The following is a 17916-nucleotide window of genomic DNA, read 5'->3' as shown; positions in this document are numbered from 1 at the left end:
TAATCTCTTAGCCACTTGATGATGAGTAGTTTGGTCTTAAGAGATATTGGTTCCTCTTCTTCCACGGAACTAGAGGAGAATGGTACACCGATGGCACAAATCCAAAGGTATTGACATCTTGCTAATGCTCTTCATAAAGTGTGTAACTTTCCTCATCTAGGGTTGTAGATTCTCCTGCTTCTCCTATGTCATTCAACAGTGATTCTTGTTGTTGCTATCTTGGGCATAATTTTCTCAAGTCTTTGGACTTTCTTCTTGTCACAAAAAATAACATTTCATGTGGATAAGGATACTTTAACATATAAGCAAAAAGGCAACATCAACCCCTCAATTTACATCATCCTACTTGAAAGAATGTATCACAGCTTCAATATTTGCACAAAAGTCACGTTACAAGATACACACCACATATTGACGTTCAAAGCGATGCAAATATTCATTCAAAAAAGTGCCCCATAATCATAAAAGCATCAATATATGTGTCTCTACAAATTTGTTGCTAATAGTGTCACTATTTGTGCCGCTATCGACACTTTACGATGCACATACCGACGAAGATAGCAACAGATGTAGTAAATTAGCAATGCAAATAGTGACAGTTATAGAGAAAAAAAAATTGGTGGAAGGGCAGCAAGCTGCCTTGCTACTGACAACATCATATGCTAAATAATATTCAGCAAAGCAATTACATATTGAATACACAATCGTCATAAAGATAGATGCAAAAACTAATTAAAATCACGACTGATAACTCATAAAATAAGTACAAGACTGGTGATGACAACTCATAAAATTACATGGAACCATGGAGAGGAGAGTCCAAAACAAATATGGAAATCTATCTGTATGTTAACCCCAACACGAAGAAAGCAAAAGGAAATACAAAAGATGCAGGGAAAAGGGGGAAAAAGGTAGCTCGACTGAAGAAAGAAGAGGAGAAAAGGCCAAAAGTGCAAGGGCAACCTTAAAAGTCCAAGGCAGCTGCAAAAGGGGAAAGGTGCATTTTAAAATACAAAGGCGCACTCTGAAATCTTGTAAAAGAGTGCTAGGCAGTGGAAAAGCCGGAAAGCTACAATAAAAGACAAAGACAAAGACAAAGGCCAAGGCGAGAGAAATGGAAGGCAAAGGCGCACCAGGAAAAGCGCAAGACAAAACTGGAGTAAAAAAGCGCAAGCGCACCGCGGTTTAATTCAAGGAGCGCCGGGCTTTCACCCGTGCAAATTGTAAATGTAGATGGGCGGTGGAAAGGAAGCTAGGAAGATAGAAGGACAATGGGAAAAAGGGCCTAGGCTATGGCCAGCCATGTAAAAAAGGGAAAAGGGGATGACCGCCCAAAAGGGATTTAGGGTTTTGTATATAAAGTTGAAAAGTGAATGAGAAGCTCATTCTTGTGTGTGGCAAAAAGTGGCTCTCCTCTTCTTCTTCTTCTTCTTCTTCTTCTTCTTCTTCTTCTTCTTCTTCTTCTTCTTCTTCTTCTTCTTCTTCTTCTTTGCTTGAGCTTGTGCTTGAGAGAGGGAGTGTGAGAGTGTGAGGGAGTGTGTGAAGGTGAGCGACCGTGGGGTGGAGAAGCTCTCCATCTTCTCCTCTCTTCTTCTCTTCTCTTCTCTTCTCTTCTCTTCTCTTCTCTTCTCTTCTCTTCTCTTCTCTTCTCTTACTCACGGTGATGGAGCTTGGAGCATGGAACTTGAGGATGGAGCTTGCTTGAAGCTTGCACTCGGATCGTGGAGCTACCAGAGTGTGTGGGAGAGGAGGTAACTCAATCGGCATGGAGGTAAGCTCACTACATCCGTAGATATGGATGGCGTGTTGGCTATGTGAGAGGTAGCCATTAGTGCTCGGCTTGGAATGCTTGAAACAATAAGTGGTCCGTGGGTCTTGGCGGTAGAGCAAAAGCTCCCACACTGTAAATATTGTAAAGTCCAATTTTATACAAAGGATGATAAATATATCTAAGGAATGCTACATAGAAGAGGCCTGCATGGATCATAAGACCAAAAAAGAAGATGATATGTGCCCAAGAATCCAACCACATGCTACAAATGCTCGCCACATCTGAAAGCTCATCTCAACGCAAAGGAGTGTCAAACGGACTCTAAAAAAATAAACAACTAACAAACATTAGTCCACCATACATAATGTATCACAAAAAAACTAATGGCTGCATATAAGAAAGGGGATTGACTTACTGGGCCACTGCGCATATACAATCTATCGATAAGTGCAGTGAGATTGTGTCTCTCTGCATATCAAGTCTCCAAACCTATGGGATCACAGCTTGTGATGGAAAACTGCAAAGAAAACTGAATAACATTGTTAGAAACAAGGTTGTTAGTGCAATTGATATTCCAAATAATAAAGCGAGAGGAACCAAAAGAAAACTTACAAAGTCCTCCAAATAAGTCCTATGGCCACCACTCCCTAGATGATGCACGACCCCTGCCTCCAATCATGCCCTCGCTACCTCCTGTTGTGTTGTGGCCATCGTCGTTGAGAGTTTGTGGCCTCCTTCTTGAGTCTCCACCAATCCTCTTTGTCCAACCACTCAGGCTTTGAGGTGCCACTCGATTGCCTTTCGTGTATCTAATTGTCTATGTGACATGTATGCATGCATACACTCCATCATCCACCCAGTGGAAAACCTCTCTACCGCTACCATAGGTACCGAAAAATCCTCATGCCAAGATGACACTACATAGTCCTTGCTCCCCTTCAGTATATTATTCCAATGGTCTAGAACATTGTGCCTAAATACTTGTTGGCACAACTCTCTAATGCAAGACATCACCCTCCTCCCCTCATCATTCATAATCACAACACCTGTCTTGTCATTTATGAGGTATCCGTACTCTACTGGGGTATGTCTAAGGTGTGGCCTCTCCCACCTATGACCATAATCCTAGGCATAATCAATACTCCTAGGCATACTCCTCCCCTCATCATTCATGATCACAACACCTGTCTTGTCATTTACGAGGTATCCGTACTCTACTAGGGTATGTCTAAGGTGTGGCCTCTCCCACCTATGACCATACTCCTAGGCATAACCAAGAGACCCCTGTACATCTGGCATACCTATGGAGATAGTATCTCTCGGAGTAGCACCCATAGGGATGCCACTTGCAAATGACTAAATGAAATCCAAAGTCACGAGAGTAGATGTCCCTATAGGTGTGATAAATCCTGGAGGTGACAAGTGTCCACTAGATTGACAAGATGGAGACATTGTATCGGTGCCTCCACAATACCCACATGAGCCACCCTCTTCACAATATCTCCCAGAAGCACTCCCTCCATCTCTAGGACTAGTCTAGAGCGTCGATCTCACCTATTGGAGGTTGAAGCATCAGAGCATACTGAATATACCTTACAAAATGGCTTGACAATGTCCACGACAACTCTTGGTCCACCATATCACTAAAGTGGACCATCTGATTTGGAGACATATGTGTAAATATCTCTTGCAACTCCTCATCAATCATCCCTCGACTCATCTTGCTCTCTGGCTATTATCAAAGATAACCTGCACAAATAGAAAACAATGTTAATCGTAATCAATATAAGAATTTAGGTAAAGCACAATAACATAACTATGCAAAAAAATAATGCTAATTAAAAGACATATACTAAAGTGTCCTTAAGTGAATTATCAACAAATTGAGTGAACGAATGCAAATATGACCTGTCTTATGGCTCCATGTCAAGCTTTTGGCATAGCTCGGTATATACTTGAAGGTCTATAGATAGGTCACCATGAAAAGAGGAGTCCACTTCATTCTCGAAAAATTATTGGCCTCCTGTCTCTTCATCTATGTTACCCGTGCTTGTCTCCTCTACACGCTCCAAGCCCTCTTCACCCTCCACAATATCATCCCCTCTACCTACATACTCTCCCCATCCATGCTAGGGACACTGCTTTGATCATACACCTGTGCACTCTGAGGTGTTGAGATGGCACAACATACCACCATCAAGGTTGTCGAGGATTTGGATAGAAGATTACATGTTCAATATCACGCATAAGAGTGAATCAACACTTGTGACTATTTTGTGTCATGGAAAAATTAATGAAAAGGCCATGCACCTATTCACAATGCCGCAAGACAAACGTGACACACAAATCTGTCCATCTTTTCTCGAAATCTACCTCCAAATATCCAGATGGGCCTTGTCGAATGGTTGCCCCAACTCCTTCCAATATCAATTCAAACCACCGTACATCGAATATGATCATGGAGAAGCTGCATTAATCCACTAAGATAACACTTTGCAAGTTTTCAAAATACTCCATCTCATCTACTACGATATTCAAATCTATGACCTGTCGTTGGCTCTCTTACTTAAACTTTTCCATGACACCACAATCCATTATGGAGCACATTTTGTCAATGTACTTAACTAAAAAATGCCGCATGTGCGACCACATCGCACTATAGATTTTGTACGGTACACCGAAATGGTTAGATTAGTTGTTTGCTCATAAAATTTAGATATGATAGCAAATAATGCATGCAGTCACTTTTGGACTACATCCCCTCAAGAATTTCCACTCCTCGGTAGAGATCTCTAGCCCTTCATGAGAAGCCACGATCAAAGCTTCATGCAACCACCATATAGACATAAATTGTGGCATCTTCTCCATGTCCCTAGGATATTGAATTGGTCAATGGCATGGGAGTGCTCCCTCCAGCTCTCTTCTAGCCTGCTCATACCTAGTAAGCCACTTCTCCATGGATGCATGATGCAACATACAAAAATTATTCACTTTCTCCTCCATGGCACCATCCATCCTTTTTCCTACCCCATTTCCAACCACTACATCTCTGGTCACTCTATCATCATCCTTCAGTGGACCATAGCATACTATTGTCTGAATCCATTGTCAGTAGCCACTCCGCAATATGCACTAATGTCTTTGACACTAGCCAACAATCTATGGCCATGCTACCTTCTAGTCAAACTCATTGTCACACAAAGCCCTTGAAGGTTTTCATGAAGCGCTCTAAGGAGAATATCCATAACGTATAGACGAGTCCCACAATCTCCACTTCATCTACAAGATGTACCAAGAGGTGAGTTTGTATTGTGAGCATGCTTGTGGGCAACTACTTCTCAAAGGGACATACCATCTCCACCACTCCCGACCTTGCAAATTCAATAGAGGATGTCTTGATATCCTTTTGTGAGATTCATTGTACTAAATTCAACAACCTGTAGATCACCGAGCATATTTCTAAAGTGAGGCACCTTGCAACCACGATCAGTAGTGCAAATTTTCAAACGTTTGAAGCATTACGAACATCGAATATACACTAAATAGCGAAATACTAAGGTTACTTGCTATCAAAACCTAGCATATCTTATGCCAATCATGGGATTTCAACCCTAATAATTGGTCATCTTTAGAAAAAGCAAACCTGAGGGAATGCATCATACCCATTGGGGTGTGGATAAACCTGATAATTTGCTTCATCATGATCTCTTCTTTAGTGGAGAGGAACTAAGGAGCACAAGGTAGTTACAAGTGACTATTAGAGCTTGTTGGCTATGGCCAGCAGGCTATGGCCAAAGCGCCTCCATCTTGCCTACCTCCTTTAAATCCATTCATGCCCCTACAATGTCTCTCTTTCCTATGATATGGTCCCATAATAAGCTACCCACATTCTAGAAAATATGCATGGGATCCAACAAATGGTTGATCTATAAGTGGGTCCAATATGGCAGTGGACCATTTTCAACTGGTACCAACTTTGGGCATTCATTTGTGCTAGAGGTCATCCAAGAAAACCTTCCCTCAGTTCATGACCCTCTGGTAAGAAAGTGGTGTATCCCTGATATACCATCTTCTTCATGGTCCATGACCTTTGAGAGTTTAACTATGGCCTACTACACAATGGACATGCATGATAACCTAAGGTAATTAGACCTGTCATAAGACCCCTATCTAGTCAACACAAACTTGAACGAGCCATGTTTAATATCAACAGAAAGAACAAGTTGCCCACTTACCTAAGCACTCCCTGAATCTCAAAAAGTCATGCATGGTCCACATGAGAATGGCTCATATATTAGCGGACCGCCAACCATCGTGCTTGCTCATATCTTCCACAATGATCCCCTCCTCCCACAAAATCTTAAGCTCATCAACTAACGGACAGAGGTAGACATTGTAACACCCAAGAATGAGTAAGCTAAGGATCAATTGTCCTTTGTTCATAGAAAGCCATGGCAGGATGTAGTTTACAAGGACTACATGCTAGAAAAGATTGAATGGATTCACATCATCCATAGCAAGACCAAGCTGAAGATTCCTTGGCTCTCATGCAAAGCCTAGAAAGTTGGAGTCAATGTGGCTCCATGCACATGAATTTATTGATATTTGTTGGACTCCATATGTGGATCTATTCCATGCATGCTATGTTGTCTAGCTCACCATGTCTGACATATGAAACATGTGGCATATACACGGTATAAGTAGAAAGTGTCTGAGAACCTTCTGAGAGATGATTTGCCCTTGCAAGTCCAGTTGATACTTGTGATGAGCATCACACTTCGAATATGTCTCCATAGTCTCATAGTCTCCTTTTGAAACAACACACAATCATTGACGCATGCATGGATGTTGTTGTAGTCCATGCCAAGCTTTCGTAACACAAATCGTGCATTATCATGAGACTCAAGCATCGTGTTTTTAAGGTGGTAATATGTGATATTTTAGCAACTTGAAAAAAAAACGAAGCACCTTTGAAGAGCAAAAAAGTACTTTTTATAAATGGAGTCAAAATCAATGAAGCGTAGAATATACCTGAACAACTGGGTCACACTCGCATCACTCCACCCGTGCTTTTCCTACATAATTAGGAATGCAAGCAACATCTTTAACCAATCATATAATGGTATGGATGCTTCCTTTCTCAATGGATTAGATGACTCGCTATCCATGGGCAATAATGCATCGATCATTACCTCCATCTTAGGCTCCAAGATTGGAGGAAGGTTCGAAAGGTCCACTATCTCCTCTGGTATTGAGGGTGTAGTCTACGGCATGCCCTCCAATTAGTGTATTGGCTCAAGCACTCCATCCATCACACGCCCACAAACTCTTCTGATGGGCCACAATAGATGTATTTCTTGGGATGAAGTGTCACCACTATGTAGAAATTTCTAGGGCATATCTAATATTTTTGTATGTGATATTCAATTACTTTGCAAATGTAAAGAACAATTGATACACACTTTTCTTACTGTTTGCTCAAAGTTTGAGATCGCTTGGTCAATGATCTTCGATTGAAACTCGTTGAAGCATCGTATGTGGTCTATGGACAAGTGACACTTTCATCTAATTGCTAGCTTGCACTAAGTGCAAGGACATGGGACTGCATGCTGATTAAGATACGCCTCACAATCTTGGATGTTATGACCATCATTGTTCTCCATTTGGTCTATGCTATGACAAACAATATGTTTTTGTTTTCCTCATTGATGATCTTCCTCCATTTAAATCCCTTCATCTCTCTTTGTCTATTTCTTTTCTCACCCTCCCTCTCTATCTTTATATATTTCCATTTATATTTATTTTCCCACCTCTCTTTCTCTTTCTCTTTCCATTTCTTTATTTGCCTCCCTACATCTTTCTTTGTTTCTCTCTCCCCCTCTCTATCTCATTGTTTCTCTCTCTCCCCCCATCTTCCCTCCCCACTCTCACTTCTCTCTCTTCCTTTCTCTCCCTTCTTCTGTCTATTTCTCTCTCCCCTTCCCTCTTGATTCTCACTCAACACATCTCAATACAATTAAAATCAAAGATAGAAAATAAAAAGCTTAAAATCGAGGATATTGAAAGACTCTCTCTTTTCATCTCTCTTTGTCTTTCTCTTCCCCCTCCCCCTTTATTTTTCTATCTTTCTATTCTCTCTAATTCTCTCATTGTTTTCCTATTTCTCTCTCCCTCTTTCTCGCTCTCTATATGGCTTTCTCTCTATCTCTTTTTTTCTCTTTCCGTCTCTTTTTCTCCCCCTCTCTCCTCTCTCTCTCTCTCTCTCTCTCTCTCTCTCTCTCTCTTCTTTTCACTCTCCTTCCTCTCTTTACCTTGCCCTTCTTTTCTACCTCTTCCTCTCTCCCTCTCTCTTTCTCTCTTTCTCTTTCTTTGTTTCCTTTCTCTCCCCCTCTCTCCCTCGTTGTTTCTCTCACTCATTCTCCTCTCTCCCTTCCTTCATATCTAATTTCTCTCTTCATGTTTCTCTTTGTTACGTTTCTCTCCTTTCTCTCTCTTCCTCTCCCTTCCTTCTTCTCCCTCCCTCCCTCCCTTTCTCCCTCTCTTTCAATGCATTTCATTACAAAGAAAATCAAAAAAAGAAAAGAAAAAAAATACAAAAATAAAGCAAGAAGAGCCAATATGCCTTCCTCAAAGACCCGAAGATGAATTCTTTTGTGTCTCCTCTTCGCAGCTTTCATTCTTTCTCTCTTGCGCACTTCTCCCTTTTCTTTGCATACGATGGCGGCGGTGGCGGCGGCGAGGATCTCTCATTCTCTCTCTCTCTCTCTCTCTCTCTCTCTCTCTCTCTCTCTCTCTCTCTCTCTCTCTCTCTCTTCCTCTCCCTCTCCCTCTCAAAGCAGCGATCTCTCTTGCTCTCTCTTTTGCTCTCTCTCGAAAATGTTTGCGGCAAATGCCACCCTCAAGTTTTTTACACTTTTTTTATTAGAATGACGTCGCTATATGCATGGGAAATTGAAATTTGTGATGCGTATAATGATTCTTATAGCAATGCAAATAGTGATGCTGCTATTTTGCATCGCAAATCATTGTCGCTATCGCCCCATTCCCTTGTAGTGTCAACTATTTGCCATGAAACAAGGTCGTTTTTGTTTGACTTTCAAATCAAAAATACAAGAAGCATAAGCTGAATTGCTTAAGTGTTATAGCCCTAAGTCTCATAACATGACTACATTGCAACTGCAGGTATTGTAGCAAATATGCCCTACTACTTTACGGATTAAGAACATAGACCAAGAATACTATCACAACACATAAGAATGAGACTAGCTTTGATTTATGATAGCATAGAATGGAATGAAGATAAAGAATACTCAAGAACAAAATACAAAAACAAGGCACAATTTGTCATATTCTTGATTTTAGCATAGAACTCTCATCCTCATATAGTCATGGGCATAAGATAAAGAGAATCATGCCCTCTTTTAGGCCACACCTGTTGTAACCACACAAACTACTTGGCCCATGACATTTTGGGCTCATTTACATAACAAACTTTATGAACTAGACAAGACTAAGGCTAATGCGTACTAGTAATAATCATATCCAAAGCTCATGTCCAAAGCTTGGGCTAACATCCACAACTATCTTGCACGCACACACATGTGAGAAAGATTGATTGTTATTTTTGACCTAGCAAAGTGGGCCATGGTGCACTCATGATTTGAGAGGAAGCAGTGACTTGCAAAAGAACCACAATGAGCTGCATCATGGAATGGTGAGTTACCCTTGTGACTCTATAGATCCAACAACAGACTCTTAGAAAACACATGGATTGGTCGAGTGAGTATATTTATGACATAGGTCAAGGAACACTAGTAAGTTATAATTGATAGAAACACACATCTTTCATAAGAATGGACTACTAAGAGGGATCTCAATGGACAACTCTTTAAATAAAGTGATATCAACATATGAAAAGATGTGGCAAACATGTCTATGGATAGAAAACTCTATATACACTAAGAACAACGCATAGCTTGGTGTTGCTGAGTTATAAGGCAATAGAATACACCTTAGATGTAGTATCCAAAATAGTTGTAACTATGTGTTAGCATGCCTCAAAACTTGACATTATTTCTACTATTTATTATGGGGGTGTTGATACATAAATTTTAGCCTTAAAAGGGTATTATTAAAGTAGATGATAATAACCTTACACACACACATTGTGTGTGTGTGTGTGTGTGTGTGTGTGTGTCTGTGTGTGTCTGTGTGTGTGTGTGTGTGTGTGTGTGTGTGTGTGTGTGTGTGTGTGTGTGTGTGTGTGTGTGTGCGTGCATGCGTGTGCGTGTGCATGCGTGTGTGTGTGTGTCCCCCTACTTGTGTGTGCGTGTGTGTCCCCCTACCTAATCTACTCATATGCATCACTCATCAAGTAATACAAGCATGTATTCCTCAAGTAATTAGATAAAGTTCTAGTTATCGCGTGATAGGAACAAAAACCAAGATGTGTCAATCACACTTGTGACCCATAAGTATGTGTTAGTTTCTATGAGCTTGTGGTTACGGTTCTTGTATATACCAAATAGATATTGCTGTCATAATTTATCTACATCAATTTGATTATTTGCGTTTGACGGTATACTCGGGGAAGTTACTATATGTATATCCTCTACATCATGTGCGTTCAAGGCCTATTTATAAATATCCTTATTTGTGAAAATTTCCTAAATAAAACATAACCCTTTTCTATTCAATCTGTAAATAATCTCTTTATATTACACCCTTTTGTATATAAAAACTGTATAAAAATGGTATTTTAAAAATACCTCGTTTTGAACCAACGTGATGCACACATATATTCATGAGTAACTTACTCGAGACGGTATATAGAAAACATTATGGCTAAACTTCTTATATATAATAATGGGACACCATTGGAGTAGATATTATCTATTCGATTGTGCCTATCCTCTTATATAATGCCATTAAAATTATGTTCTTAATTATTACATCAAAGTGTATTTCTCATTTTGTATATAACCACCCAATATATACATTGCATATTGCAACAAGTCTTCACAATAGTTGTGAATTGATATGTTGAGGAGTATAAGGCCAATAGTATACATATATACATACATTAGTAGTGGTGGTTGCAAGGGTGGAACAAGGGGAACAGGTTCAACAAAAAATGATAGTCTACAAAAATAAAATTTGTTCCAAAACTTGCACATTGCACTTCCCCTCTATTCATTATATTGACATAATAGTGCACCATTCCTTGCTTGAGACAAAGATTCTGTGCTTTTAAGAGATCCACACCACTTACCCAATAAGAATATTTTCTCACTTCTTGTAGTCTCTTGCCCAACTAATACCCATGGCTTACTAATATGTTATGCAATTTATGCTCATTTTAAAAAAGCGAGATTGGCCATGGCACATAAGAACTCCTATTGATACAATCCTAACTCCTTGAGAATACACAGTGATGGCCTTGCCAAATGTTGATGTGAAGCACTTGGATTTCAATGATATAAGGGGCCTTGCAAGTCACACTAAGCTATACAAAAAGTTAATGTTTTAAGCTATGATAACTATAATGCAATGATTTGGAGTGATAACTTTGTAGACTATTCATGAATCATGCCTAGGTCACACATGAAAAAATATTACTACTAGCTATGCAACAACCATAAACCTTTTCATTACTTATGCACAAACATAATGTTAAATTTTGCAAACATGAAGACAAACAAACATTCCTATTTAAAGGGTCAGAAAAATAAGAACTTGCATTAGACATCTTCTTATGGCTATTTCTTTCTACTTAATTGAGCATATGATTGAATAAAAAAAGAATTGTAGACAACATACCTTAGGCACATGAAAATCAATATTTGGTACCTAATCTTCAAAGCTATAGATTGTTTAAGATGTAACTCTAACACCACAACTATGATAGTTGCTCCTTAGTTGGATGCTAATGGCACTCAAACTTGGGTTTATAAACTTGGAGGGTAAATAGTATTTTGGTAGATAGGATATCTTTTACTATGGCCCAAAAAGCTAGGCAAGTAGATGTCAACTTCATTCAAGGATGAGTTCTATTAGGCAAAGAATGAAAATATTTGCTGTATTTGTTGGCAAAAAAGCATACAACCCATATACGTCCTAAAAAAGTGAAGCAAAAGGGCTAATCATAAAGATAAGGTAGAAAGGAAAGTCCATTGTGTACAAACCTTGCTATTTATATCTTGTGCATCATAAGGACATTACAAATAAGTATTAGGTCTCTATTGCTATGTGGATAGTGTTATTTGAGCTCATAAATTGCTTTGGTTTCATGTAGGGAAATTGCATACACATTTAGATAGATAATGGTGCATCAAATGACATCCAAAACATGCATTGGACAAGAAGTTACCATAAGACTTTCCCTAGATGAAATACTAGGTGGTGGATAAGTGACAGGCACATAATGAATAAATGGAATAGTCAAGTTGAGTAGATAGAGATGGATATCCAACAATCTAGAGAAAATTGGACTCAAATCATGTATCTCAAGGTGGTGATATGTTGTAGGGTAGGAAACTGGTTTATGCTTTAGTACCATTTTTACAGGGTAGTTATAAGTTAATACATAGAATTTGATACATGGGGAACTCACTTTTTGAGTGTAAGGGGGCACATGATTGTCCAAACTTATTCTATGGATTTGAGTGGTTGGTGCATGCTTCTATTTGTGAGACATTATAGTTTAACCTCTTTTCCATGCTTTTTTAGTTTGTGCATCTAAAGAATACATCATAAGAACCAAAAGGTGTTCATAAGTTGGAAGATTAGCATCAAGTGTATGGCAATGTGCTTTTTGATGAGTTATTTGAGGGTTTACCTCCATTTGAGAAAGAAAATCATTCCTGATAACTTGTTATTAAGGTCCATAGATGTAACCTCTGGTTTGACAAAGAGAGGCTTTACCTAGAAGTAGCCCCATTAGTAAAGCCCCACGTGGACTGTGTAGCCCCTACTTAGATGTGGTAAAAAGTGGCTAGGTGAGGGTTTGGTTTGCCTAATTCCCTATGATGCTAACCCTATGAGTAGTGATTTGAGACCTTATATGAGTCTTTCTTGTGGATTTTCATGATGCTATGCTTTTTGGCCATAAGTCTAGGGGAAATACTTTGTGCATTTTTGTTGATTTGCTACGTGGCCACTCTTCATATGTCAAGGAATTTGAATGACATTTCTATATGCTATTCAAGATGGATGAGTTTAACTAAAGTGAATGCTATTTGGTCCTCACTTGCTCAACTTCTTAGGTTATTTTGTCCTTATTTAAGCTACTAAGATTGCTATTCCAATGACAAAACACATACTTGGGGAAGCCCCACAACATAGTTTTCAACCCATCTAAGTAGTGGTACTTGTTGCTTTTGTTTTGTAGATCGTGGATCCACAATCAATCTTGTGTGGAAGAAATCGATGCTAACAATATTGTTGTGGGTGCAATATAGTTACAAAATGGTTGACTAGCTGCTTTTTAGAGCAAGAAGTTAAACAATGCTAGAGCTACATATATGTAGTGCATTTACGAATGTTCTATACAAGGTATGATTAAACCATAAGGGAAAATATTGCAATGATAAAAAGGGCATATGCTATATTAGGGGGTCCTAGAATTACTTGCAAAATGTTTAGACGGGATCCTTTTGAAACTTTGATTCGCCACCTATTAGCAAGAGTAGTTCTTCTTCTTATACAAAGAACCTCTAGAAAAGCAAATATAATCTTGTGTGATTAAAAAGAACCTATAAGTAGTAGTTTCCCACCTTTAGGAGGAGTAGTTATTCTTAAACCAAGAACCTCATGGAAAGAGAAGAGAAACTAGCCTTATGCTATTAAAAAAGAGACAACTATCTTGCACAACTGCATTGGCCAACGTTACAAACACACACACACACACACACACACACACACACACACTCTCTCTCTCTCTCTCTCTCTCTCTCTCTCTCTGTATCTCCTTCTCTTTCTAAGGCATCCAACTTTCAAGCTATTCCCAAGAGTGATCTTGCGCTTTTTATGGAAACCTTTATAGTATTTTGATATAGGGAGTGGATTTGTCCTCAAATCTGGCCCAAAGAAATGATCGCTCTATAGACATTATTAATAAAGAAAGGGAAGATAGGCTTAGAAGGAGACCCAAGTCAAGTCTACGTGGCCCAAAGAAATGATCTATCTAATAGACACTATTAATAAAGAAAGAGAAGATAGAGCTTAGAGAAGGAGACCCAAGTCAAGTCTATATAAAAGTGTGCTGAGAGTCCACAAAAGTAGGATATGTTGGATTTGTTTGTAAGGAGACAGACACACGTCAGTTCTCAGTTCAGCTTCTCTCTTCTCTACTGGGGCGAAACAGAGAGGAACAGGGGACAATAGAGACACAGCAAGAGAGAGAGAGAGAGAGAGAGAGAGAGACCCAGCATGGGGATCTGGCCTCCCACCTGCGGAAAACCCAAACCCTACTTCTGCAGCCATCGTCCATCATCGCCTCTCTCAGGAAACCCTAGTAGCAGCAGTTCCCCTGTTTCTTGAGGCTCACAGATCTCCCTGTCGTTTCCCAGATTCGTTGCACAGGATCATCCATTTTCATCAGTGGGCACACAATTGAACGGTTTCCCCTCGACGACGCCTGCCGCCGTTGCTGCACATCGTGTTCCTGCTGCACCCACGCACGGAATCAGGTGAATGCAGCTCTGCATCATGGTCATAGCCATGGTTTAGGAGACCACCATGTTTTAGCATGGCAAGCGATGCCAGGAACACTGCTGCAGCCATCAATGCGGCCATCTCCTCTGCCGATTATGGCCACGCGTCGCCGGAACAGGTATGGCTATGTTTCTCTGCGCAGTTTTGTCCTCCGTTTCCTGGGTTTTGTGCATGTTCCTGTTTTTCGTTTGTTACCTCTTTCATGCGGATCTGTGGGTATACTGCGAGGAAAATGCAGTCTAATGCTTGCCTCGTACATGCTTCATGTTACTGTGAGGAAATCCAGTGGATCATTAGTGTGTGAAGTCGTAGGGGTTTATATGTTACTGTGAGGGAATTCAGTAGATCTTTTGCATGCGAAGTTGTAGTTGAGCTCAAGGGCTTTGTTTCTCGTCATATTGAGCTCTCAGGAATGTCAGTAGCGACTAGCTTGTCTCTTGTCGAGTCCAAACATAGGAAAACATCACGATCCATCTGCAACTTTTGTATCAAATTCTGCAGGTGTTTAATTGTCGAGCTGCAAACATAGGAAAACATCAGTATCATCTGCAACTTTTGTATCAAGTTCTGCCGTTTTTTAATTGGTTTCTAGCATGTAAGGCTCGCAACAAACATCCAATAAGTGTTTAACATATGGGGCTTGTAACACACATCATTGAGCATAGGACTTAAAAGGTATGTCTATTTCAGAAGGCTTCAGCATTCTTACACAGCTATGAGGAAACACATGATTGGTCTGTCTCCTGGCATATTTGTGATTAGAATGTGTTATGTATGCCAAGTCTTCTCCAGTACTGTTTTGGTATCTATATAGTGTATTTTAGTCCCATAGCTGATCCTCTATGAATTGTAGCAGTTATCTTGTTTGATATTCTCTATGGTGCCAAGCGAGATAGTGTAGAAAATGTGGAGAACAGTGGTGGTTTCTCACTTCAAAATCATGGGGTGATGCCTGTCAAAATTGTGCCTTTACTTGCATCATATTCTGGCCAGACTATGTATGTACATGACATAATTTTTTTTGCATCAAATAAAAGAGAAATTCTACCATGTTCTGTGATTTGGCAATGCCAGGCAGAAAAATTGTATGGCTTCCATTTGCAATGATTGTGAAGGTTTGTGCAAAGCTGTGAATTTGTGTCATGTGTGGCATAGTGGTGCTAAATACATCTATGTGGTTGTATAGCAAATATGTAGCTTTGGTCTCTGGCTTCATTTTTCGGGTTTGTTTCGCAGAGTAGGTGGAAAATCTACTGGGCTAGATACTGGTGCTTTAGATCTCAGAAACGAGAAAAGAGAATAGTTCCTGCTGCAAGGTCAGATGGTGCAAGTGGACCAGCTGGTGCATGGCCACCTGCGCAAGCTGGGCTTGCACTTGCACCGCCATCTTCACCTGCCTCTTTTGTGAATTCGTCTGTTCAATCTCCTGCAAGCTTCACCTTGTCTTTATCAGCTGCTTCTGCGAGTATGGCTTCTCCAGGCCCCATTAATACCATGTTCACTATCGGACCGTATGCACATGAAACTCAGCTAGTCTCTCCTCCTGTGTTCTCAACATTTACAACTGAACCATCAACTGCACCTTTGACTCCGCCCCCAGAGCTTGCTCACCTCACAACACCTTCATCACCAGATGTTCCTTTTGCTCAGTTAATCGCATCATCACTTGAAGCAAAGGCAACTGCAAGAGGGAGTATTTCTCCTCTTTCTACTTCGAACCTTGCTTCTCCATGTGATACACCAGTTAGTTATGCTCCATCATCTGGCCAATTGTATCTGGGCAGTCCTGTTGACCATTTGCTATCACCAGCTTCTAGGTATTTGGGCTCTGAGACCAGCCCTAACATGCAGGTCTTTGGTACACAATCAACTACATCTTTAGGCAAGCATGGTTCATCATTCCCTGCATTTGAGCCGTTCGCGTGCTCAACTTTTGACAGTGTGCCATTTGGTGCACTAATTTCAAATTCAGCATCTAGCTCTCTGGAAGGTCATGATGCAAGTTCAAATGTAGATGTGGAGTTGGATCTGACAAAAAGTTCAAACAAAGGTGATGTGGCTAGCAGGGCCTTTCCTTTTGGTAATGGAGATCATGTGGCTAAGAGCTTCAATGAAGATAATGTGGCTTGTAAGGCTTTGTCATTAGAGAATGGTGAAGATTATCTTTTGAACTTTATGGGTACCGACATGAGATCTGAAGTAGGGACTGTGCATGGAGAAGAAAGTTCTCTGACAGCAGAGAGATGTGACTCCTGGTCAAAGGCTGCTGTGGGGGTGGATGCCAATTTGGATCATACAAAGGCCACTGCAAAAGATTATGCAGCTACAAAGGTTATGTGGTTAGGGAAAGGCAAAGATCATTCTCTGAACAACATGTCTGACCAGAAACAAATCGCGGAATCTGGTGTGCATGAACAGGAGAATTTTTCCCTGCAATCGAGAGATGGATTTTGTACTTATGAATATACTAGCAAGATTACAGAAGCGATTGTGGACTTGAATGGTAGGAGCACACTAATGAAAGATCATGTGGGTACTGGAGCTTTGCCACTGGAGAATGGTAAATACTACAGCTAGATTTCACAGCACTAGATGGGACAACCTGCAACTTTATCTTGATTCATCTGATGAAGTCATGCGTAATGTGTAATTTGGTCCTCAAAATGCAAGCTGGGTTCTGGACTCCTAGTAAGCTGCATTGATTTTACTGAGTCAAGGTCTTGTAGATTTTAATGCTTCCAGTCCCATGCCACACCACAAAGCTGCCAACTTGCTCTTCAGATAATTTACATTCCCACAAGCTGTATTATTTTTATCATTCTCTTATGAGACACATGATTCAGCTCCAAAAATACACCAACCCTCATTATTATGGAGATAATGCTGACTGTCTTGGTTGCTCCTGACTATACAGTACACTAACAAGATCGAAAAACTATTAAACCCTCTCATTCTGATTCAGCTTTTAGAGAATGTGTATCAGAATTTTTTAACAGCAATTCAGTGCAGTTTCAGTGAAGTACAGCATATGTAGATATTAGACATTAACTTTAGAAAGTTCTTGATGTCAATGGTTGCATGCCCTGAATATGTGCCAAATACTAATGGCTTTATAAATTGTTGCTAAGTGTTATGATTTCTTATGTTGGTTGACATGTCAATGTGTTAAATGAAATGACTATGCTGAGTTATTATGTCTATAAGAATGGTTTGTATGAACCCAACCTGATTATTTGATTAGACTTTCTAGTCTCTGTTCTCTTAAATCATATTAAGTTCATAGCTTTATTTTTAGAACAGATTTTGGAGTCTCTTCTGTTAAATCATATGGAGTTCATACTAGAGACTATGGGGTTCCATTGTTTGAGAGGGTGGGCAACAACAAAATTGAAGATGGTGTCTGTCCACCTGGTTCTACTCTTTATCTTTGA

At 40.0% G+C, this 17916-nt stretch overlaps 1 protein-coding gene across 2 annotated transcripts; it reads left to right on the top strand.

Moving 5' to 3' along the window:
- Positions 1-14042: 14042 nt before the first annotated feature.
- LOC148013303 (uncharacterized) lies at positions 14043-17509 on the top strand. Of its 2 annotated transcripts, none has more exons than XM_087668016.1 (2): positions 14043-14603; positions 15727-17509. In XM_087668016.1, the coding sequence occupies exons 1-2, from the start codon at positions 14530-14532 to the stop codon at positions 17060-17062; spliced, it is 1410 nt and encodes a 469-aa protein (XP_087524142.1). In that variant the 5' UTR covers positions 14043-14529; the 3' UTR covers positions 17063-17509. The 2 variants fall into 2 exon arrangements, with proteins under 2 accessions (XP_087524142.1, XP_087524141.1); XM_087668015.1 differs by having other exon boundaries at positions 15722-17509.
- Positions 17510-17916: the final 407 nt, after the last annotated feature.

The sequence above is a fragment of the Lygodium microphyllum genome, chromosome 26 (assembly GCF_053477565.2).
Source record: "Lygodium microphyllum isolate KBCC chromosome 26, Lygodium_microphyllum_v1.1.10, whole genome shotgun sequence".
NCBI lineage: Eukaryota > Viridiplantae > Streptophyta > Polypodiopsida > Schizaeales > Lygodiaceae > Lygodium > Lygodium microphyllum.
The sequence above is the reverse complement of the archived record's forward strand: the minus strand, read 5'-3'. Positions and strand labels throughout refer to the sequence as shown.